This window comes from Dendronephthya gigantea, unplaced genomic scaffold (assembly GCF_004324835.1).
Source record: "Dendronephthya gigantea isolate DGI-Jeju-01 unplaced genomic scaffold, DenGig_1.0 000135F, whole genome shotgun sequence".
Lineage (NCBI taxonomy): Eukaryota > Metazoa > Cnidaria > Anthozoa > Malacalcyonacea > Nephtheidae > Dendronephthya > Dendronephthya gigantea.
Window position 1 is genome coordinate 542,745 of NW_021163145.1, and position 25,541 is coordinate 568,285.

Here is a 25,541-nt window from a genome sequence, read left to right on the forward strand (position 1 = left end):
TATTGGACAGTCTGTTTGTACGATGTCTGGGAATTGCTTCGCTCCTGGCAACGAAAGGGGAAATATCAAGATATTATGTATTATGGGCATACTTATGATATGTTGAAATCCCTGCGGCTACGGTTGAACATGCAGCAGCACACAAACGAACAAGTTGGTACAAAAAATATACATAAAGAATTGGTATGAAAAATACAGCATGCTCACGAAGTAACTTTTGATAGCTTTTTATGGCTAAACGAGCGCGAGGTTTTTACCAAGGAACATTGGACCTAGGACGAAGCGACCAAGGTCCAATATTTCTCCGTAAAGACCGGCCAAGAGAGGTTAAAAAAGAATTTAATATATATATTAGTAGCGTGGTTGATATTAGACGACAACAAAATATTGCGATATAAAATATTTCCCTTTCAGCTTTTATTTTGCCATTTTCGCTGGTTTATTTAAGCAACTTCATTGGGGGAGGAGGGGGGGGGTGTATATCCATATATTCAAATGTAGCCTACACCCCCCAATCAATCACTGCAAGAATTCATGAAAATTCTTCATATCACAAGGCTCCATTTCGCGAAAGTGATGTTAGCCACATGCTAAGGGAGGAGAATAGTATTTTTTGCGAAACCAATCATTCTTTGTCAAATTCAGTATGCCTTGTATGACGAATTGCGTCGTCGGCGTATAGGCGATGCAACCCCAAAGGCTCGCGAACAAAAAACGAACGACATTAAAAAAATTAAGGTTAACGAGCCAAATATGGAAAAGTAGAACTACGATTAGCCTTAGGGCGACATCGGGTTTTGCATGATATTGATGACGAACTTCTGCCAGACGGATTTTGTAAGCTATTGCACTTAAAAAGAAATCCGTCAGGCAGAACTGCATTTATGAATAAACAATGAATAATCGTTCTAGTTACGCCACAGATCACCAACGTTCATATAAAAAGTATGTTCACATGAAGTATTGTATTCAGTCAAAAATACAGCTGCAGCAATAATAGTCAGCAATAAATTTTCCATGCATTGATTATTCTTCAATTGTTAATCGATGTGCACCTTCGACTTCCTATAGGAAAAAAAACTAGTTTAGGAGAAATCGCAATATAAAGACTATTATTACATCAACGTTTACATTTTCCTACACAGTTCTTCTCCAGAAATTTTTACCTTTCTTACTTTTGCGAGCAAAAACATGTAATTACGTTATGTCCAAGAAGGGTAGACGTTATAAACAACGAAACAACAAGCACAGGCAGAGACTTAGAGCTCTGACGTTGGATATAAGTTGGAATACCCGAGAACTGGCCCTGTACGTATCTAGTCTAAAAATTTGCGTATCCAAGATGGCGGATGTTTTCGTTCAGATGATACTCAGACATTTCGTAACGAAGCTTGCACCGCAATAAACTTGTTATAAATTTCTGGACTTCTTTTAATGCAAATTATGGCCTTTTTTCCGTGGGTACTAATTGGTGGGCAGAAAACTAGAAATATTCAAATTTAAATGGCTTACCCTGCAGAAGATATCTTGTATTTTTGTTCAGTCAGAATACTTAAAATGATGCCAGTGAAGAAAAGATAAGCCAAAAATCTAAGAGGATCCACTAAGAGAACTTTGGAACGAAGATAAACAATAAAATGGTGGAGACGTCCACTTGAAAGCTCGCGATCTTTATGGTTCTGTTAAATAAAGGTCAGCAATATCTTTTAGACATAAATATGTACATGCGAGAAGAGAAGGCTGGCGCGGTGAAGTGGTATTGCGGAACAAACATGCATCTCTTTCAATTTTGAATAAGGGAACAGTCCGCAAAGATGATTTATCCATATTATAGCCTAATCCAATTATAGCCTAATACTGCGTTGATAATGTAAACGTGCAAACGCCCTCCAGAAGGTATTTAATTCTGTTTAGAGACGTCGCCAGTGTAGTGTTAAACATTCACCGATAAGTGGTTCTTGCTCTACGATTTTTAGGAACTTGCATATTAATACTTACAGGTCCAAGTTGATAATGACTTAAGAATTGTTCCAGCGTAGGCTCTGATTTCGTCACTGGAGGCAAATACTCAGAAGTGAATTCACGTCTCCAACAAGACTTGATTGATCTTAAAGAAAAAAAAGAAAGATAAACGAGTGAAGTTTAGATCTCACTTTGGATTTGAGCTTGGAACATATTCTGACACATATCATGACCATTCTAGGTGACTCTGAGTCACGGGAAAAAGTCCAGTACTTACATAAACATGAAACTACTTATGCATGAGTGCATATTTATTATATTTGTCTTATGACAAATGAACTGTTTAAACGCTGGACCTGCACCAAAGCGTCTTCCTTTGGAAACAAATGATATAAAACTAATAAAGAAACAACCTTAATTACCTGACATTACGAACAAAATCTCCAATGGAACCTATATTCTTGTTCACTTTGGTGTAATAGTACTTATAAAGCAGGGCTCGGACATAACGTGGTGGTTTCTTGAATGGTTGTTCCTTGGCCAGTAGACGAAGAACGTCTGCGTCACCTTCAAGTAATTTGTAAACTAGATGTACGAACCAAGGATTGTGTTGATATGAACCAAGAGCTGCGAACCACATTTGCCAGTCCAGTCGTGGTTGATGTGGAGCTGTAAAAAGTTTGTGAACACTATATTATTTGTTAATATGGCGACGGAAAAAAATAGTTTGCTAAAGTTGAGCCATGCAGAGAGCAGGTACAAACTAGAAGTAATCAAAGATTAGCAAGAACGTTCGGTGGTCGGATTTCTCATCGTTAAAACACTGCAAGATACGTCGAATGCTTTTATAAGAATCTTCACTCATATTTCAAACACTTTAAGATGAAGATAATCGATACAATTGCTACAACTTCTTATTAAACAGAGAATACGAAAGCCCGAATGCCCGGTCCTAAACAACAGCTTAATATCGCCAAATACGGAAAGCACATAAACTGATTAGGACGCGGCACGGAATCAGGAAGTCGAAGTAAACGCAAAAACACGAGAGTGAGGCAAATGCCAAACATCTCAAAAACGACTTAGTATTTAGCCGTGACGTCACGATTCTCCTTCGTCGAACGCAAATATGAAAAGTGTTCGAAATCAAAATTCGTACTTCACGCTAATACAGTAAAAAAATTACTAATACAGTTGACGAATTTTCCTTGCAACTTTCAATGCAATTATAATTTCGAGGGATGTTAATTAGTGAAGAGTGTTCGAAATGCTAAGAAAACGTTAGCAAATCGTGAGAAATGTTCGTATTTGTCAACTTTAGATGTCTCAGGAGTAGAATTGCATTGCAAGTTGCAAGGAAAGTTGCATAATGTAACACCGCCTTTTCTGTTATTCATTTAGAAATATAGTGAACTAAAATAGTAATAAATATTCTGACAGGACAGGATATTTTAAGTTTTACATTACCGACTGTAATACACCTTTAAATACTTCTACTGTTAATTAACAAAAAAACGCGCATACCGATAAACGGTGGACAATGTGTTAGTAGTCCTGGCTTGTATCGGAAATTGTATTCCTGAAAAGCATGAAAAATTTTAATAGTCGTCCTCAACTTGATAACTGAAATTGCAAAAAGAGGCAAAGGGAACATAATATCTTCAATATATCAACAACAGATCTAAAATAGTTTTCTGAATATTCTATAAAGTTTTCTTGGCAGGTTTTTCAGAATGCATGGACAAACAAAACTTCAGTTCCATTGTAAAGGTTTTGTTAACTGATAAATTAGTCAAAAACATACAGCTATATAGTATACACTCTGTATGTACCTTCCATGGACCATCAAGAGAATCACTTCCCTCAATTACAATCTCAGGTCTTCCTCCAACACCTGTCATTCTGAAAAATGTATTAAAATGAAAAAGGAAAAATTGAGAGCATGATATATAATACAAAAAAGTCACGGAAAAGATGTTAACGAGGTTTAAAGCCTGCTTCAGAGGGTTCAATTTTAAAAAAACGAATGTCTTTTATTTTCATTTGCTCGAAGCACAGAAATGCCTCAGCTGAAGTCTATATATCTTTGCTTCTCCACATTGTGCAGAATAATTTTCGTAAAAGCTTAAAATAATACCTTCTAAATAATCCATAGGAATTGGCGATTTCCAAATGTTGAACTTGGTCATGCCATTTCCTTACAACAGGCCAAATATTCTGTTGTGTGGTTCTATCAAGATTTGAATACGGAACCTAAAACATAATAAGTGCATTGAAAATTCATACTGGAATGAAAGTTTAAAATCATCCAAGCTTTTTCACTATTTTCTGAAAGGAGATCTTAAGCCAGTTTTACGCATGAAACCAGGGCCGTAACTAGAACGATTCAGTTCTGCCCGACGGGTTTCTTTTGTAAGTGGAATAGCTTACAATAGAAATCCATCGGGCAAAACTGATATATGAATAAACACCCCCCCCCCCCCCCAATTATCGTTCTAGTTACGGCCCTGCATGTAACGAATCATAGCGCAAAAATATTTCCCATATGACATAGCTATAAGGGATGACTTTTAAACATAGAATTACGCTACCTTTCGCTACGATAATACATACATTTTGAAATCTAAAAAGTCTCTACCATACTAAATGACGCGAATAAGAAACAATAAACTTTCAGCCTACTGCAGAATATTTTTCCCGCTCTTTTTCCGAAAAAAGATCGAAACACAATAAATAATTACCAAGCTGATAGAGAATACCCAGATGGCTGCAACAGCTACTAACGAGCATTGAAAAGATGAGTAAATCTTTGCAGATAAACCAGCTTGCTGTAACGACCTAGTAATGCAATAAACAAAAACGATTACATACCGTTTTGCAACGATTACATAGAAAGTACATTTTCTGAGAAATCATATTTTTTGGACGACATACAAACGTTTTACAAGGAGGATATTATGTTTTGTGTCCAAAGGTAGGAATAATGGTTTATTTGACATGATCTTTTATTTATATACAGCGTGCACGGATGGAATATTAGTCCCAATTATTACCCATCAGAATCGAAGGCGATTTTTCCAAATACTTTACTGTACTCTCTGAAATGCGTTCATATGCATTTTACACCCTGGGCAATGGTAAGCCTGGGAGCTTTAGTTTTACTCTCATTTTACTTTAACTATGAAATACTATAAAACAAACAAGATCAATCCGATCTATCCAATTTAAAAATCCTTAGCCAATCCTAGCTGTATCTATCTGTATACTACCTTACAATATTGACTTATGTCAACTAAGGTGCTCACAGTCTTGTTTACACAAATGCACGCTACTCACTTGCAAAAATTACCTGAATAAACTACGGACTATTTCAAACGAAAGAGATATTGCGCCAAGCCAAATAGATAAGGGAACAATCTTACTTAGGGCATAATTAAATTGTGGATGAGAGAAATCTAAAAATAAATGAAAGGTGCATGTATAAGACAGGTAAAAGTTAAGGCGATTCTCCATTACCGTCCGCTTCACCGGGCGGGGCGAACGTAATGGAGAATCGCCTTTATAAAGAACAAAATAAGGTTAGGGGACTTTGATTAAAGCAGATTCTAGTGCTGCTGTATTTTGTAAATCGATCTTTTACAAAGATCAAATTTGTGAACTTATTATCTGTAAAGGTTTAAAAATTATATTTTTTATTCGTTACTATTGGCTGACTTTTCAAATACAAATCGATGACCAATCAATAATAATTAATAATCAATCATTAATAATCCTGACCTACTTTGGTGTAAATGACATCCTTGCCGTTAATTTTCATCGCGAATAAACGTTTAGTCCAATACAACAACACAAACATGACAAGAAATACTGTGCATCTCCTGATATACCAGACAATAGTCTGGATATGATGAGATCTCTCTGTTACTTCATGACGAGACTTGTCTGTCGCTTCTTCATGATTTTGTTCTCCTACAGAATAAAGCAAAACAACATAAAATTCTCAACGGTTGTAACAAATATGGTTTAAAAGCTCCTTGCATGGGCAAAAAATATTCTTGTCGTTCGACCTCATGCAGGGACCTGGTCTAGGGAATCATGACTAATATGATAGGGCTATAAGTTTCATGACTAGGTGTAATGTAAGGAAAGTACTTTCTCATACAATAAAAAACCCACTCCGAAAAATGTCATCTTATAATTATAAAGGCAAAGGCACTTAGAGTTTAATATAAACAACAAAACAAGAATTTTATGGTGATATTTCGAAAAATTCTTGTCTGGTTGTCTCTAGCTCATATCCTGAGCTTACAAGATGTCATTTTTCGGAGTAGGTTTTTTTCTTGTATTTTATCAAATTATCTGCTGGTAATGGTTTTTGTACTACCTCATGCTAACATTTTTTTGTCTAGGAAAGCAGTTTTTATATACCCTATTCGCTGATAACTTACTGGGGCCGGTTGTTCGAAAGGCGTTTAGCTTAAACGGTGGATAAGTTCAAAATGGAAAACAAAATTATATATTTGTTGAACACCTTAGCTGAAATATTTCGATGTAAATTGTTTAATTTTCACTGGTAGCACATATTTAATGTATAAGATGCAAGTTTAGTCACTCATAAGATCTATAAGAGTATTTTTAAATTTAGCTTATCCACCGTTTAAGCTAAACGCCTTTCGAACAACCGGCCCCTGGAAGATGCTGTCATGCAGGGCCGCAGCTAGGAGTTTAATTGGGAGGGAAGGGGGGGGGATGCATACTCATATACTCGTCTTATACCCGACTAACTCCTTTTGTACGCAGGATTATTCCAATGATATGTAAACATGGATAGATGAATATACACTCCCCAATTAAAGGTATTTTAAAAAACATTACAATACATTCTGTTAATACAAAGATTGATCAAAGTTATATAGCAACTGGCGATTTTAAAGCGATTGAAAAAACCACTATCCGGTGGATAGCTCTATCCGGCTTTCATATACAACAGCCCCAAAACTCTAAAATATAGACATTTGATCCTAACAATAATCTTCAGACGTATTTCAAGGACACTAAATTAGAAAGACTCGAAAAACTTACCAGAAAAAGGTAAATGGTCGTCGTCGAGAAGGGAAAAACACAGGACAATAGTCAGCAAGTTGAAAAAGTTGTAATTTCCGGTAGCGATAATCAGCAGCTGGAAAATTACCTGTATAGAAAGAAATATATTTATGGAAATATGTGGCGTCATAATTTTAACAGGCCATCGTAACAGATCGCAGCACATAAAACGCTGGGGTCGTTTGTATGAAAGCCGGATAGCGGATAGTGATCTTTTTCAACCGTTCTCGAAAAGCGATAAAATTCATCTTTGGAAACAATAATTATTAAAGAGGAGCCTCAATTTAAAAATACAAAGATTTAATTAAAGTTATATTAAACAACAGGCGATTTATAGTGGGATTGAAAAAAAAAACACTATCCAGTGCCAGTGGATAGCGCTATCCGGCTTTCATATACAACCGGCCCCTGAACTTTAGATATTAAAAGAGGCTTTTATACGTATAATAGCTGAAAGAAAAGCCGTCAGGCTATTAAATGAAGGAAATCATTATGGAAGAATTAATTTAGGAACAAGCGCTGAATCACAAGCGTGGATCTGAGGGCTTCATGCAGCTCGCAAATACAGCGGGATAAGTATATTTAACAAATGACGAGCTCGAGTCGTATATAAGCTGATAGTCTACGAGGTGCGTATAATTCCTATTCATTATGGATGTTGAAATGGCAACCAAAAATGCTTTTCAGTTTCATGCATATCCTCAATAATCCAAAATGGCGGTCAAGTCATTTCTTTTCATCGAAATATTTTTTTAGAAAAACAAAAGAAACTGTGAAATGCCTGTAACAATTTTTTCCCTTTGTTTCCTTGACATGGGACAGTAAAAGATTGTTGCCATATTCATTGTGCTTAAATATAGGGACAGGAGGATGTTGGCGACAATTGTTCGAATGATGTTTTTAGAAATAAGATTTTTTGTGCAAGTCCTGAGACAGCGACGGAATCTAAGGATTACCTCACGGTGATACCTCGTCCGACGTTACCACGACAAGTGTCGAATATAAAAGAGTGTCTCTGCATCAGTAGACTGATTTGCATACCCAAAACAATTACGACGAAACCGTTGACACAAAGCATTAAGCAATTGAGGTTTCCTATGCCTCTGGAATACTATTCAAAATGCCTAGGAAACTAAAATATTTTTGGGTACACCGTGTGAAAATATATACGAGGACCACCTGGCTGTTTCTAAATTATAAGGAAAGCGCCCTTAAACGATTCCACGTATATGAACAGCATTGTCCGTGTTTACAGTCCAGCATGGACCTGTTTAAAGCAAGCTAAGGGGCTGTTTATATAAACAGGTGGGCTGGCCCGCTCGAAAGAGGCGAGATCTCGCTGAGCGGGATGAAAATATTTTCATACTAACACTCCAAGCGCGGGCTGGCCCGGTTGCCGAGGTAGAACCAATTTTAATTATTTATTTTTTTATGTTTCTCAACGTTTACTTTTATAGTTTTGAACTCTACAGGAAGACAACAGCGTGGCATAAAAACGTTATGTCACTGATATAGTTTTCTGTCCTAGTGTAGAAATTCAAGATGGCGGTCTCTGATTAAGTTTCTGCTTAAAATTAGTATCGTGAGATGAATTTGAGGTATTGAAATGAGCAGATAACATGATCCTGGCATTCGTATAATCACCACAACAATAGCATGCGCATGTGCTTATTTGGTGTCATAAAGTCCTCTCACGCTTCGTTGAATCGCAGATAACAGTCTAAAAATAACCCATCTTATCTTTTAATGGCCACACGATAACTGCTTGAATAGTCAAATCTCGCAGAAATATTCCCGTGCAGTACCACCCTTTCCGTTTAAGAAATCTTTAAAGTTAGGCAAGCAAGCGTTATGTCCTTTTATCTTACACTGCATCGTTTCTCTTCCTCCGTACATTGAATGTCCGAGGAATTTATCTTCTCCATAGGTATCAATTAAATATCTAAACAACGCTCTACTATAATTAATCCATCTGCCATTAGTCTTGATCTTCATAAGTTCAGGAGTTGGACCCGAGCGCGGAAATATCGTCGCAATCCCACCCGAAAGATCACCGACATTCTTTGGCGTGCAGAAAACCTGCACTTGCTCCTCTGGGTTTGATATCAAACGGACGACATATCCTTTTTGATCTTTAAGTGGCTCAAACAAGTCGTATATTTGTTGTACAGTTAATCCAAATACCAGTACGTCGACGTCTCCTGAATCCCATGGTAGTACAGAATGCATTTTAATCGCACCAATGCTAACACCACCATCAATCAAGTAACTGACGTTATGTCGTTTCAAGTGGTCGGTAACTTCGAATAATGTTGTCACGAGATATTGATATAAATAAGGATACGCATAAAGACCTTTAAATGCCCAGTGCCCACCACCTAGCAAGAGCTCGTGCGAGTTTCGTTCAATGCACAAACCTTTGCCGCTCAAGGAACTTGATGGGCTGCAAAGTTCGATTAATTTCCCCTCAATATCTTTAAAAATTAACACCTTGTGTTTGACTGCAAACGAAACGAGTTCCTCAGCTACCGCACGTGAAGTCCATAGTTGGTGCAAGCTTTTGTAGTGACTATTTAAGAACATCATGCTGGGTCTTGTTCCGGTTGCAAGATTATGACCTTTAGCACGGTAAAAGAAATCCTTCAGGGCTGTGATATCGCTCATTTTCGGGTCAAATACCAAAGAAATATTTTGTATACTGCTTGTTCTTGCCATAAACGAGGATGATATCCCATCACAAATCATAATATTGTCCAAAAAACGAACATACTCATAACTTTCGGAGAAGGTCCACCGACATAGTCTATAGCGGCTGCACTGCACGTGTAGTTTGTTGCCAGCAAGATACGAACCGCCTATAACATCTAGACCGGGGTATACTTCCAAAGCATTCCATAAAGAAGCGACGTCCTCTTGCGCACGGTCTGAAGGCATCACTTTCGGCTCCAAGAATAGAAAGTACTTTGTATTCACTTTCTTGATTATGTTATTTAAGCTCGTGGCAAGATTTTTGTCCATATGATCGTTCCAAAAGAAAGCAGATTTTGGGAACATACTCTGAAGTTGTTTTACTCGTCTGCTTGATGGCAGTACTCCCCCTTCGTTGTAGATGATTATAGACAGATTCTCGGACGCAAAGGCAACTCGATCTGACTCTGTCGATTTCCTATCCAGCGCACTTGAATCTTTTAAAGTTTGATGTACTTTCTGCGGTGCTTTTACCTTGTTTACTACAGTATTACTTGCAATGATATCTTCCTTATCGTTCATAACTTGCTTGCTTTTTTCCACATCTGCCAATGCTCCACGCTTCATGTTAGAATATTCCAAGGTTTTTATTTTTACTCGTAACACGGAATTTTCGTAGTACAAGTAAAACAAGACAATAAGGAGAAGCATGGTAAGAAATTTCGATCGAGTAATTCGCGGACAGCGCAAGACTGCCATGGCGAGCTGAGGATTCGCCGGAGTCGTCGTGCGACTATACTAACCGTCTTGTACAAGTTGAAGTTCCCTGGCGAATGTACATGAAGTCGAAGGCGAATTACTTTAATCAGAGTATAATAATTACATTGTGCACAGAATCAAAAACAATACAATGATTCCAAGTGTTAAAATTTGTTTTTAATTTAAATGCACAAAAGTTAATAACCAAGGTGAAGCTGGCACAACATTCAACACCAGTATACCACAGTAGCCCAAACGTACTCGTGACCAGTTTTATATTGCGGTCTGTGTCTCTGTGACACTACTTCTACAAATAATTGAAAGGGTAACTGCAGAGTGTCATATTTTTTTTAAAAAATCTACTTATTATTAGCATGAAAATCCTGACAATTTAGTTATGCATACATGCAATGTTGTTATCATTATTCATTTCTTTCGAAATTCATTGTTTTCACATTCAATGCACAATAAATTTTTGCATAGCGAGTAGGATTTCAAGTTTTGAAAACCTTTTTCAAAAATACATAAAAAAGGAAAATAAGGTACAGGGTGTACTATTCATACAAACTATTCCTATATGTTCGCTATTCAATAACAAGAGATAATAACCCCTTGGGAATTACTATTTGCTTGTAAATATTATATACCTGTTTCGGTACATTATATAGTCATACATATGTCAACATGTATCTGAGTCATAATATATCGACTCACATGTAGTTTGGAATAATTATTTCATTGTTGGCGTCCTTTCACATTTATATTTTATATAGAGTGATACCCGAAACCTTGTAATAAATTAATATTTCAACCAGAGAACGTTTCTCAATAATTACACATTTAAATAAGTGCCGTCGCGTCTCAAAATATGTCGCTATCTGTTTACTAAAGAATATTATGTAAATAATGCGATCCACGTTCCTTAAATGCGATTTCGTATTATTTTACAAGGATTCGAAAAATGTGTTAGGCTCTGCTCTTATATGTCAGTGATATATGTGCCGATATAATAATAAGGAAACACGTGCAAATATAGACAAATTAGTTCGGCACACGTTTAGAAGAACATCAAAAGACCGCTTCGAACTTAGTTTAAAATCCGCATTGGCGGAACACGTATGTCAAACCAACCATAACATTGCGTGCAATGATTCAAAAGTTATTACCACTAATGATCGTTATGGACAAAGGCGTTGTTTGGAAGCCTGGCATATTAATCCAAGTCTTTGTGCACTAAATAGGGATGACGGAAGTTTTGCCAAAAGAATATTTACATCTGATTGATAGATGACATCATTTTGAGAATATAAGGAACCGAGTCTCAACATCAGATCACCCCTGATGAAGACACTCATTTGTAACCTGGACTGGTCTCGTATGTAACCTGGACTTCACTCACAATAATACTTATAATAGAACAACAAAGCCTGGAGCCAAATATATTTTTTGACAGTATTCAACTTTAGGATATTAACTTTGACTTTTACTATTGGTCATTAGGTACGTAAATATAACTATTTTATTAAATGTATGTAGACCGGCACTAAGACACACAACTGCTCTAGGCTTCAACACTGGCCGCTGGCACTGCAGGGTTCATCCTACGATCCCCCGCCACATTTTTAAGGATTTACTTCCGTATTCAAAAAAATCCTTTATGTTGCTGGTTTTGTATGTAAGCTAGATATAAAGGTTGATATAGAAATATAGTAACACAATGATTTCAATTGCTGATGCATACAGTCTCTGTGATGCAGTAGAAAATTAAATTTAACAGGACAACACACATTAAACTGTGTCACACAGTTTGTCCATAGAATTATATATTAATACACAATATTTGTTTGCTGTTTGGCGTTTGCCGTAAGCGCCAATCTTAAAGTCTCTAGTATAGAGATCGGTGACCAAGGAAAGCGTGAGCGTGCTGGGCCAAGCAATTATAAGGCCGATGGTACGAATAGATAAACTTGATTACCATTGGTAATACATACACCATTCGTACGAATGGACTACTGAGGGCTACCTTAGCCGGGTCGCCCTTAATCAAGCCTTATTCAAGATTCACCAATGGTCTACTGTCACACCAATGGTGTACAAACAATCTCTATATATACGAATGAAGACTTGCCTGACCAATTAACTAGTCCGTATAAAAAACCTGTAAAACTAACGGTTGGTGCAGAAAAAAGCTGCACGTACGTATATAATCATGGATCCTTTGCCATGCATTCTTTTTTAATTATAGTTCTTCAGATCGAACGCATTAAAATGACAGAAAGCAGCTATACGTAGTCAAAATAATAGGATGCTTTGCTACATCAAATTACTTATTACTCATCCCATGATTTTTTTTTTGGGGGGGGGGTTGTACTCTGTTGTCTTTAGAACTGTCTAAATTGTACATTTTATTTTTTTGTTATGATTCTGAGTATTTTTATGGCAGAATGTGTAAAAAAAACAGGATGATGTACCTGAAGGTAGAAAGCAAAATACGGAGCGATCGTACTGGTGCAAAGAACAAAAACGGAATTGGACCTTCTATCACGAATCTAGAAAATAATACAGAAGAAAATATCTTACATGTTTACCGCACGCAAAATTTCCACCAGAGTAAATGAAAAAAAATCAACTAAATACTGCAGAAAGGGTTTCTATATTGACAACCGTTATGAGCACTGAAGTCGCTACATGAAGCATGTTCTAAAATACGATTGGTACTTCACTCGATTCACGTAAATTCTAGGTTTAAAGAGGTTTAATTTCGAGTGGAATTATACACACTTTAAATTCAAGGAAGGAACAGTTGAAGGAAAAATGAGACAACTAGATTGATGTAGGTCCCAAGAATGTACGTGCATCGAGTGAAGTGCCAAAAATCACAATTGATTTACCCATACAAATTATTTGAATAGATAAGCAAATCAGTTACAAACACTAGTGGTTGTATCGGAAAAATACAACCAATAGTGTTTGTAACGGATTTGTGTATGTACTCAAATCTTATTCATTACAAATTCATTTCACAAGTTGTTTACAACACTCGCCGCCGTGTTGTATTGAGTATGCAATCACAATATTGTAAAAAACATTACTTACGTCATTGCAACACTGAATTTCTGAAACCAATTTGGAAGCTGGTGGGCAAACCATGCCAATGGTGTCGGAATACACTAGAAACAAAACATGAGTTAAGTTAACAAAGTAAGTTAATCATACTGTACATTCCCGTTAAACTACACTCAATTGGTCGCCACGGCCCACAGCCGTCGGCAAAAATGGGTACCCGTACCAATTTCATTCGTGCTCGGCCTGTGTACTGGTAGGCAAATAAATTGAGTGTAGTGTAAATGGGTAAGAATCCAAAAGATATTGTGAGGGAGGAAACAAAATTGAAGATTTTTGCAAGTGTTTGTGCTAAAGACATTCCAGTGTTGTAACACCATACGATAGTGCTTGAGAATGTCATATCAAAAGTAAAAAAATTGACAGTTAGATATATAAGAGGCATTTTTTGTAATACAAGTCAAAATCATAAAATAAAAAAAGTCTCTCTTCATGCCGTTACAATCATATAAATAAATGTTTCACAAAAGCCTATATAGTTTTATCTAAGTTAATATGTACCCTCCCTTTCAAAGGTAAAATCATATTTCCCGCCATTTTACCTACGAAATTTCCACGTGGAGGCCTGGATCATACCTACAAGAAAGGCTTCATGCTCCGCCATCTTGGCTTCAAACTCCTGACAGAGGGAGCGCTTTAGTCTTATTTGAGTTCACTGGGTGAATGAAACAAATTCTAAAATGGCAGCTAGCCGTGTTGTGAACGTTTCTTACAAAGAGAAAAGCGAACAAATGCAGTTCTTGTGTTAATTTACTCGTGCAAAAATACCTAAACAATTATTCGCCTTAGGCTCAACTTCGTCTCGGTGAATATTCCCCGATAATCACCTCGCCTCCGGCGTAAATTGTTAAATAATCACGTTGGTCATATTCGGCAAATTTTCTCCCGGTAAAGAGGGCTCAGTTTTCCAGCGGTCTTCGCATGAAAAATTAAAAGCTTTTTGTTTTACGCCTTGCTCTCAATTTTGTGTAAGTTGTCCGCTGACAATATGAGCCTGCACGAGTGGGAGAAACTTAGCTAAGTTGGACCTGCGTGAATGAATAAATCACATGCATGTTAGAGGTCATCTGATGCGAGGTTCCGTAATGTTCACCGCAAGTGACATTATACTTTAAATAACGATACTTACAAACACATTTAAAGATAGCAAACGTACTTGTGATTCGTAATGCCAGTCCAACGCTGTCAACCCCCACCACGTTGGGCATCCGCTGGTCAGTTTGACGACACCAGAAGCAAACATTAACCGAAATAACAACCATTTTACCAACCACAATGATATTGAATCATGAGAGGACTGGACAGAACCCTAGGGGGAAAGGTTAGAAAAAGGTTAGAGGAATGCGGTAGAGGAAAGGGTTAAAGGAAAAGATTGGAGGAAAGATTGGCTTATTATGGTTATTTATAATTTTTATAATTTCTAATCACTGCAGTACTTTCGTCATGAATCATATGAATGTTATCATTGCGATAGATTGGTGAACGACAAGCGGCAAAGTCTAGTTATAATGTTGTGGTCAGGTGTCAATTAGGACGCAAGTCCTGTTTCTCTTCTCCGTCACACTTATGCCCTCTTTTATTGTACATGTATATGCGTAAAAATTGTATTGTGTTGTGAAAAATGATTAAAGGATTAGAGGAAAGGATTAGAGGAAAGGATTAGAAGAAAGCGTTAAACGAAAGGGTTAAAGTAAAAGGATTAGAGGAAGGATTTGTGGAAAGAATTATACGTGGTTACTAACAGTACAAGAAGTTACAACTAATACTGTTTTTTTACAGTTTAGTAGAAAGCAAGAGTGAAATAGCGCGCTTTTATTAGCGCGTAGCTTGTTTTTACTGTGAAAACAATCAATTTCAAAATATAAAATTATGACTTCAAATTAATGTATTAAAATATTACTGCAAAGCGGGAATAAATCGTCAGATTGGCTGCGCCAATGATTATACAAACCTTGCCTTCCTCTTAGGTGCTACCAAGAGACATAAGAACCCAGCTTCAAGTAACAGAATATCCCTGAAATGGAAATTAAAATGCAACGTTTCCATTTATTCCCCAAGCAATAGCAGTACTAAAAGAGCAGTATCGTAGTTTAACCGAAGGACAAATTCGAGAGTGGGGAGCAGATCAAGTATTTGTCTATGCCAAAGGCTGAGGCCTTAATTTTTTCCCGTAGCCGGATACAAGTGAATCCAACCAATTTTTTAGTCGTTTAGGGCCTTTTAATTCAACCTGTCTAGCTGTGACCGGGTACGCACAAATAATCTTATTTAAATTATACTCCCGACGAACTCAAAATTTGCAGGTGAGTGGTTAACACTTGTATCTTACGAGAGCAGGGCCTGAGACATCAAATCAGCGAACACCAGTAGCTGTTTTATCATTCGCTGATCAGGGTAATATTTTCTGTAGTTTTTGCTTTCAGCTAAAACGGAGTTCTGTAAGGATTTGAGTTTTTAGTTAAAAAATTGTCTTAGTAGATTTTTGTTTGAAAATATTGCCAAAAGATATCGACTGAAGGTGGTATTTCCTTGGTGTTCTTGTCGACTAGTTTCTTAAGTATTGCCTTAATAAAACGTCGCGCGTTAAAAAAAGTCCCGAGAAACGGCGGTGTGTTTTCGGTAGAAAATTGACGTCAATGGCAATGCGCATACTCAGAATATCATTTGCAGCTGAAAAACATTTTTATTACTATACAATAACTATTGTTTACGCTCAGTTATATGCGGGTGAATCAACGTTTCGAAATTGAAATACTATAAATGAGAATACGTATTATCAGAAGTGTAACTAGAGATTATTTTTTGTCCTCAAATTTTTCCCAAATGTAAATATCAAGCCACGACACTTTCTGAACTGATGGCTGCCTGTGAACTTTTTACTATTTCTGCCGTTTGTTGGCTTTTAATTGATATAAATCAATAAATTTATTTTGAAATGAATTTTTATCTCCGCAAATGCCAAAACATTTGTGAAATAGGTCACACGGCAGAGAGCATGAAATGCAAAGACGTAATGACAAATGACGAATATCACGCAATAAACACTTGCTAGCAAGATGGCTGCCATGGGGCATTTTTACCACTGAGATGGTAATCTGTCCATCTTTTATAGATGACATTACTACATGTATAATTGTAGCTATATGCTTACCATTGAAACCACAAAAAAGTTTGACCAACCTATAAAATAAACAAGCGTGTGAGATGCCACTACAATGCCACTACAACGTAGCTATAAAGTTTAAACTCCAATTGATCGATTTAATCAGTGCATTAATCCTTTTAATAAATGTTTGAAAAAGTTTCAAACATTATTTGATTTTGGAACGTTAATGGAAATAAGTCTTATGGTGATCTTGAATATCGTGTTGAATGCGTGTTGATTATCGTGTTGAATGTTGTGTTGAATGTGGTGCGTACTTCACAGTAGTATTTAATTTACATGCTTCCGCATGCCTTTGCATTAGCGTTGTGTTGCGAAATCGCGTCCGGCCTGTGTGGGTTATCTGTTCACGCGAATAAATTCGCCTATATAGCTAGCTGCTGGAAAACGGGCTTATGTTGCGAAATCGCTGTGTTCAGAGGCGAATTTTGTTTGTTAAGGAAATTACGCAGTTTTTCTTCTTTGTTACATCATAGATCAACTGTACATAATCTCATGCGTTGCATGAAACAAAAGCAAAATGTCGCTTAATAAATCGCGCAAAGATTATCGCTCTTTAAAAGGGATTAACGCGTTATCAGTGTTTAACTAAATAACACCAAAGTAACCCCTGGCGAACGATATTTGCCAGAACGATGATTGGGGAGGGGGGTTATATGCACATATTCATGTCATTTTTTCAAATAATTTCTCTTTACAGTCTGTTAATTAACATCAATATATGAATATGGGCCTCAAAATTATCAATGCTGACTACGCCACTGAAAGTAACTATGATATATTTTAACTATAACTCTCTACTGCGGTATATTTAAATATTATTATCATACACTGTTGGGCCAGAAGATTAATACATTGCACATATTGATATACATACTTGATACAGTGAAAAATACAGAAACCACATGGTTAAGAAAAGGACGAGATGAAACTCCGCCAAGCCCTGCCTGAGATACCAGTATACCAAGACATTACCAATGATACAAAGAAACTCTTCCTGTCTCAGTGGTTAGACCAAGATCACGAACAACCACATTAGCGTTGGCTTCTGAAACATCTTGTAGCTTGAAGATTTGGCCTCTGTCGTAGAAGAAATTATTTCAGTTAATTTGTAACAATTTGAAGTCCTAATTCTCATTCACATTATGTAATAGTCAGTGCACCTATTTTGTACATACCACCGGTATGACATTGTGGTGTAAAAATCAAAGTACACAAAAAAATACAACAATTAACTATTAATTATTTTCAAACATGTTGATTTGTGACATCATGTGTATATACAGATTAACGATATTACATTATACAATTTACAATTTATGTGTACTGTGCATGCAAGGTTCAGGTTGGGAGGGCCATGTTGTTGTCATGGAAAAAGTTATACTTAACTAAAATCAACTGACATCTTTTTAATGAATACCTCTTCTCAAAATGTTTTTAGCAGGTAGTAGACCAGATTCACCATAAAGACCTAAAGAAAACATGGATATGATATCTGATGCACTGATCTCTCAGGCCATAGTGGAGATCTAGACACTTTATTCTGCAATTAACCCAGGCCATCAGGCTAAAAAGTGTTAAAAATGATATGGTGAGGAGGGGATTACAGAAGCCTCAAATGGTTCTCTGCCAAATGAAAAATGAAGGTCCAAGACGATCTCTTGTTGTGAGATTAGAAAAATTCCTTTGGATTGGGGAATATGGCTAGAATTTCAAGACGATTTCATTATGCCTCGCAGGGGGGAGGGGTGATATTTATTAACATAGAATGGTCCATGGTTTCATTTTGGTGATCAGAAGATAATCAATAACACAGTCTAGGCATTAGACTGAGTGATCCATAGCACGAAATTTCATGTAAGCAAATCAAAAAAGCACATACCTGGTATTTGAACATAGAGAGATCCGAATGCAAACAAATATACGGCAGCCATACTCCACAAAAATACATCTTTCACTAGACGTTGTTGATTCGACATATCTTACTATTTTTAAAAAGCTTTGTACGCAACGACAGCAATTGGATGGCAAAAAAACTGTTAAAATATTTAATAAAATAATCTAAATAAAATTACATAAACCTCGAATTTGAACATTATTGTACTGGTAGTGGTTGGTCGCCTATAAAATTAATCAATCAATGGAACAGTGAATGGAACCAACACAATACATGAGCCTGCATTGTGGTGAAAACTTTATGTAAGTACACATCATGTGAACCTACATATTTTTGGTTTTACGAATGTCACACTCACACACTAGCATCAACCTTGCATTAAAAGACGAGAATGACCTCGATAATGACTGCATTGAAGACGTTGTTTTATCAGAAGTTCATGTTTATAAGACATTCACTCCCATAGAGGAAGGAAACTACGGTATGGTATACACTATACAGTGTATATGTTAGTGGTTGAAATCACTGATGGATAAAGTTGATACTGCATACAGTACTGTATGTCGTCTTATATACCAATTTAATACCACCTCCATTTGTATAATAGGTCAATAGGTAAAAGGACAACAACGTTAATCGTGCACAAATGCATCACGATCCAAGAAAAACGTTGCATCGTTGTAAATTTTATAGGAGATGCAAATCTTTCTAGTGTCCCCCAGAAAATCTGTCCCTGAGTCTTGATCATTAGTTTTGATGTACGACTGTTATGGTTATATGGTACTGCTAAGTATTATAAATAAATCAACATCGAACAATCTAAGGTATTTGAAGGCCTCTTCTTTATGAACACCTTTAACATTTATGTGCATTTTTTAGCACTGTCAAGATTTCATTTCACTACTCCACATGGTAGTCCACTATGCAATGCTCAAAAACCTTATACGTCAGATAAACAAATATTGAAGCATAAAGAGAATGAAGGACTGGTCAATTATGATGAAGATGGTGACATGATTATTCCAAGATTTGAAAATGATGTTGAGCGAAATATTATAACTATCGGTATGTTAGTGCAACATAGAAAAACTTAGCTGTAAGGGTGTGAATACAAAATGCAAGTCAAAAATATTGACTATATAATTCCAGCCTTGTGCCCAGGCACTTTAGAGGAAAAACATATAACATTGCATGAAACTATTAATTATGGCATGCAGGTGAGCTAGGAGTATCAATTAGTGCGCGGCCTGGGTGGTGCTTGGGGTACGAACAAAACCAATAGCTGAACACAACATTATATATTTTATTTTATTTTATACCATTATTTCCTATTATAATTCCCTACACACAATCCTATTTGTTACCCAATGAAAGTTGTGCCCTTTTACTCGTTTGTAATAATTAGTCACTTAAGTATCAATAAAATTGTATTATAATGGCAAATATCTTCATTGCAGAACACACCCTTGCAACTCCTATTAAAAGTGTTGGAACACAGGTACATACTAAAAGGTTATTTAATATTTTTTAAATGTCTGGCATGGTTGGTCTAGCTTATAGTTATTTACTTCAAAGTCAGTTTAATTGCTTCATTTATAATGCTTGCGAATATTGCACCAATTAGTTTTTAAGAGCAATTCTCTGCTTTTGACTGATGTAACATTAGGGACCCTTTGCAATTGACTTTACTCAGCTATTCACATATTGGTATGGCAGCTATTGAAACAAGAAAATTTGGACACACATTTTGTGGCCAAAAATGCTTGTGTAAAAAGCTAGCATACTTGAAAAATATCTTTTATTTATAATTAGTGAGTGTTATAATTTAACCAGGCTTCCAAAACTTATTCACATAAATATTACTGTCAACACAGCTGGATCCCTCAACCCCTCACTCAAGGTTGTCATTTTGAAGGAATTCATCAATTCAATTGTGGTTCCCTTATAAATTATGATTTATTATTACATAGGTTTGGCAGGGCTCAATGCTGCTTTGTGACTTTCTTATCCACAATGAAAAAGAGTAAGCAGATTGTTATAATAATTATACCGGTACATTTCTAGTCATTCTGTTCTCAAATGACAAGTTTGTTCATAATTATAATCGAATTGCCCGTAATTATAAGTTATAACAAAGTCAATAAACTGGCAAAAGTCAGTAAAAGATCAATTTACTGCATGGATGGGAGGGGGGGGGCGGTCGATGCAAGGACCTGTGATTAGTGTTATTTGTGTATCCTGATTCGTGATTTAAGAAAAAGCCATTCCGTGAATCGTGAAGACCTAAAATGCTGGATAAGGCATCTTAATTTCACCAATATTTTGCCACTACTTATAAATTTTTAGGTTCAATACTAGGCCTCAATTAAATTAATTAAAGGTCATAAAATCAAAACATTTGCTTTCCGCTTCATTTAACTAGTCGTAGATTTTTGTAGAACTTCGTACACTGTGGTCACATCTTTAAAGATTCGTAGTGTCTCCTTTAGGCCGGAGTGTTTAAAAAATCATGAAAATGAAATTATCTTCTTCCTGATTCGTGAAATCTGCAAAAAATCCTTCGTGATTTCGTGACAAGACCCCCCTGTTCCCCACCTCCATGATTCTTTGGTGTAATAATTGTTAAACACAGCTTCCCTTAATTTGACTGTTTAAATTTTCAATGAGGCAAGAGTTTTTGCATTTTGTTTAAAAATTTTATTAATCATAATGAACTAAATCTACAACTAAACATTTATTGTGAATATTGGATTTATTATACACTATTTAAGGAACTAATGGAGTACTTTTTTTAGGTTTGATGGTTGTATAGCCTTAGAATTGGGCGGTGGAGTAGGCCTGTGCAGTATTGTGATGGCTAGAGTTGCAAAAAGAGTATTTTGTACCGGTAGGAAGTTAGGAACTAGTATATGGGATTTCCTGACAGCATTGCACTGTTATATGTCATGATCTCTACACAGTAAGAGTTATCCTTCAAACGTGTATATTACCTTCTCAAGTTTACAAACTTGGCAAGATCTTGACAAATCCTAGGAAGATTTATTCTGAATAAAATCAATATTTTGTGGAGTCGTACAATATTTACATGACGATTGCAGTTTACGACCCCAATTGCTAGGGGAGTCGTAAAAATAACATGATCCAGATCTGACACACGATCTTTCCAAGTTCTTTTCTGAAAAATAATATCATGTCAAGATTTTCCCCGAGATCTTGAATCTTATGATTGGTCAAGATTTTTCCAGTGAGATCTTACCATCATTATGTCATGCAAAATCTTAGCTTATCTTGCCAGGATCTTGTAAAACCTTGGGTATATCTTGCGTAATTTTCCCATTGTCTTATAGTTTATCGAATTTTACCAAATATTTTTCGAATTTGCCATGTGTGGAATACTGCATGTTTTCAAGTATTATTGTAGCTAATTTTGGATGATCAATTATTCTCATTTGCCATGAATCTCTTTAGATATCCGCGATTCTTTGGACGTTTGCGAGTCAAACAAGCTCAGGAATCACGATATATTCAAGTATGCAACAACAGGTACATTTTGCTACAGTGTACGTAGCTACAACGTTATATATCAACTAATAATACACTGGCGGTCAAAAAGAACTGCTCAAAAGTTAAAATGCTATCAAATGAACGTAACTGTCCCTTTAACAATATATACGAGTAAATATAGGCTAGATTACATGCTAAGCTATATGAAATATTAATATTTTGTTGACCCTCCTTTGGCCTTATAATTGATGACGGCCTTACACCGGCGTGGCATACTTTCTGTTAAGGTGGTAATCTTCACGGTCAAAAGAAATTCATCCTATGGACATTCTTTACAGCAACGTATAAATCAAGGACCCTTTGCACTATCTCCCTGACATTGTCCCACTGATTTTCAATAGGGTTAAGGTCTTTTGACTGTGCAGACCAATCCAATTCTGTCACTCCCTCTTTTCATCAAACCATTGTTTAAATATCTTGGAAGTGTGGCAGGTTGCATTACATTATTGAAATATTGCTTGGAATAAGAAAATTATCCAAAATGCCTATGAAGCTCTCTCCTATATTCGCTCGTTTTTTATGAATTTGTATTTAAACAGTTACATACGATAATAGCAACATTTGAGCAGTTCTTTTTGACCGCCAGTGTATTACTGTTTCGTGATACCGAGCAATGGTACCTGCCATCCATATACCCAACAGAAGCTCTTTGTAAATTCTACTGCATGCACATTCCAAGAATTGTTTTTCTGTCATACTTTATATAATTAAGAGTGTGATCTGTCCACAAATATTCCAACCCTCCCTTTTCCTTTGTTTGGCTAATACACTTTTCTTGGGTCACGCTCTTCCCGGCCTGCCAAGAATCAGGCATTAAAATTTACTAATCCTGACCTTTTACACATTTTGTGTCCGTGTAAAAGGCAAATGTGTTCATCTAAATTTAAAATGTAATATAATTTCAGTTTGAGATTTGGAAACTGCTTTTAGAAACTATGAAATGCGCTTTATAGTGACAGTGCTCAAATCTGCATGTACACAGATAAACCGTGTGAAGTGTGACTAGATGAAGGGCCAAATTCCAGACACAGATTCTCCTGTGTGCCCATACAATTGTTAACATGCATTGTTAATACTTTTGTTACCGCAGCGATTTTGAAGAAATCATCGTATCATAATAAACATTTAGTTAAAGCAATTAAGCTATTTATTTTTTTTTACTATTTTGATATAGACAATGAAGTTATGGTTATAAGGGAATTAGATTTCTTCCATTCATCCCGTATATTAGGTACTGGTGAGATGCTTTTACATTGTATCATATCAAGGTCATGCCATAGGCAGCCATATAGATTTTTAGACTAATTTTTATAGTTTATGTTATTTTTTTTGTATATAAACTGTAGTGTTATTTTAAGATTAGTTATATTATATAATTTTTAAGATGACATGGATCATGATCATAAATGGACAAAAGAGGATAAAAATGACCTTAAACGGCTGTCTGTGATAATGGCATCAGATGGTAAGCGAAACAATGTTTTTGGGAAAACTATTTTCAGTGAGACTGGGCGAACTAATATAGGGTTGTGTATATTGATTTCAGACAAAAAGAAACATTTCTGCTTCTACAATCTGAGAGTGTTTTCAATCCCTATAGTGATATATGACGATGCCTTGACAGATGCATTTTTGGATACCGTGGATAAATTACTCGTACTCAATCCGCATTCTGCAATGTATATCTCTTTGGAAAAAAGGTAAACATGAATTTTACTCATTGTTTTCTTGTGTATGCAAGATTATATGAAATTTTTATTATTTAGATGGGTTGTCTATGCTGCTATGTATCCCTTGCTATTATCTATCCCTTGTGATATGTATTCCTTACGATATACATCCCTTGCGATATATATCCCTTGTGATATGTATCCCTTGCGAAATCTATCCTTTGCCATATCTATTCCTTGCTATATCTGTCCCTTGCAATATCTGTCCCTTGCGATATCTATCCTTGCGATATCTATCCCTTGAGATATGTATCCCTTGCGATATCTATCCTTTGCCATATCTATTCCTTGCTATATCTTTCCCTTGCAATATCTGTCCCTTGCGATATCTATCCCTTGAGATATGTATCCCTTGCGATATCTATCCCTTGCGATATCTATCCCTTGAGATATGTATCTCTTGCGATATCTATTCCTTGCAATATCTGTCCCTTGCGATATCTATCACTTGAGATATGTATCTCTTGCGATATCTATTCCTTGCGATATCTATCCCTTGCGATATCTATCCCTTGAGAATTTGAAGTGTTCTGTTTTCTTCCATATATAGAATCAATTTCACCTTGGAAGCCTTAGAAATAGTTTCACCTGCTTATGATTATTTTATGAATAAGCTGGAAGTACTGACGAAGAAGAATCCACCTTCAATAAAAATCGAGAAACTTGAAACAAACTTCCCTCAATACTTCAAGTATGAAAGAGTAAAAGAGCTGGTATGATCTTAAAGCTTATTGTGCATAGGTTAGCCTGGAGTGACAAGAATACCATTTCATTTTAACGACTTTGATATACTCGTAAGGCAAAAACATTTATTTTAAGTCTTTTCACTCACTAGCATTTTACACATATACATAAAGTACAACGTATTAATATTTTCATAGCAGTAATTTGGCACAGCGGTTGTTACTTGTACATTAAAAAACTTTCTTTTTCTAGGAACTTTGGAAAGTTTATCGGTAAAGGGGGCGGCTATTCTCCATGCCTTCAATATTCAACAAAAGTGCAAAAGTTGGATTGTGTTTGGTACCTTTACATTAAATGTCCCACTGAATTAGAGTACTGTGCCTTCCGTCCCCAGGCACACGCTACGGATCATTAGAATCACACGTACCAAGAGAATAGAAGTACCAAGATGTCATGTTTTATTATTTTTCGCACACTACTATTTACAATAGATCATGCACTAATTTTGAATGCCTTTTTAGCAGCACTTGAAAAATGCGCTGGTTTGAAAAAATTGATAAACTAAGCTGGTCATAAAGAAGGGCAGACGCCTCTTGATTGTATGCATGTGTCCGTACCTAATGCCTACTGATGCTAAGCTGTGTGATATTTGACTGAATGTAATGCACCGCAAGATAAGACTGAGAAATTTTTTACTTTTTTCACGACATGTTAATATGCTTTTCTGCAAACTTTTATGACATCGTATGTCCAGGCTTCTAAAATGTCAAAATGTATCATGTGACAAACAATATTACGCAACCATGCAGTCTAGGATAACTTCTGTATCCTTTCACAACAATATAATGAACAAGATATAAAACCGAAC

General features: G+C 36.1%; 3 protein-coding genes and 2 long non-coding RNA genes across 6 annotated transcripts; 1 reads left to right on the forward strand and 4 right to left on the reverse strand.

Annotated features, from left to right (window-relative positions):
* Positions 1 to 411: 411 nt before the first annotated feature.
* LOC114536386 (lipase maturation factor 2-like) lies at positions 412 to 7,158 on the reverse strand. The gene is made up of 11 exons (XM_028557743.1): positions 7,045 to 7,158; positions 5,740 to 5,931; positions 5,312 to 5,417; positions 4,704 to 4,800; positions 4,100 to 4,215; positions 3,795 to 3,864; positions 3,487 to 3,541; positions 2,385 to 2,631; positions 1,999 to 2,107; positions 1,513 to 1,679; positions 412 to 1,065 (listed from the first exon to the last, which is right to left on the reverse strand). The coding sequence occupies exons 2-11, from the start codon at positions 5,816 to 5,818 to the stop codon at positions 1,041 to 1,043; spliced, it is 1,071 nt and encodes a 356-aa protein (XP_028413544.1). The 5' UTR covers positions 5,819 to 5,931; positions 7,045 to 7,158; the 3' UTR covers positions 412 to 1,040.
* A 5,034-nt stretch (positions 7,159 to 12,192) lies between these two features.
* On the reverse strand, positions 12,193 to 14,922 carry LOC114536417. Its single transcript, XM_028557773.1, has 4 exons — positions 14,792 to 14,922; positions 13,609 to 13,682; positions 12,984 to 13,061; positions 12,193 to 12,258 (listed from the first exon to the last, which is right to left on the reverse strand). The coding sequence occupies exons 1-4, from the start codon at positions 14,895 to 14,897 to the stop codon at positions 12,193 to 12,195; spliced, it is 324 nt and encodes a 107-aa protein (XP_028413574.1). The 5' UTR covers positions 14,898 to 14,922.
* A 5-nt stretch (positions 14,923 to 14,927) lies between these two features.
* Positions 14,928 to 17,714, reverse strand: LOC114536387. Its single transcript, XR_003688432.1, has 4 exons — positions 17,676 to 17,714; positions 16,787 to 16,815; positions 15,587 to 15,649; positions 14,928 to 14,944 (listed from the first exon to the last, which is right to left on the reverse strand). It is a non-coding gene; the product is annotated as an uncharacterized LOC114536387 (long non-coding RNA).
* Positions 17,715 to 17,848: 134 nt separating this feature from the next.
* Positions 17,849 to 18,939, reverse strand: LOC114536388. The gene is made up of 3 exons (XR_003688433.1): positions 18,681 to 18,939; positions 18,219 to 18,269; positions 17,849 to 17,878 (listed from the first exon to the last, which is right to left on the reverse strand). It is a non-coding gene; the product is annotated as an uncharacterized LOC114536388 (long non-coding RNA).
* A 91-nt stretch (positions 18,940 to 19,030) lies between these two features.
* LOC114536385 (methyltransferase-like protein 22) lies at positions 19,031 to 25,538 on the forward strand. 2 transcript variants are annotated; one of them, XM_028557741.1, is made up of 11 exons: positions 19,031 to 19,176; positions 19,575 to 19,760; positions 20,153 to 20,193; positions 20,666 to 20,718; positions 21,491 to 21,582; positions 22,164 to 22,238; positions 23,434 to 23,490; positions 23,644 to 23,724; positions 23,806 to 23,959; positions 24,540 to 24,702; positions 24,926 to 25,538. In XM_028557741.1, exons 1-11 carry the CDS (start codon positions 19,041 to 19,043, stop codon positions 24,947 to 24,949), a joined length of 1,062 nt encoding a protein of 353 aa, XP_028413542.1. In that variant the 5' UTR covers positions 19,031 to 19,040; the 3' UTR covers positions 24,950 to 25,538. The 2 variants fall into 2 exon arrangements, with proteins under 2 accessions (XP_028413542.1, XP_028413543.1); XM_028557742.1 differs by having other exon boundaries at positions 23,860 to 23,959.
* Positions 25,539 to 25,541: the final 3 nt, after the last annotated feature.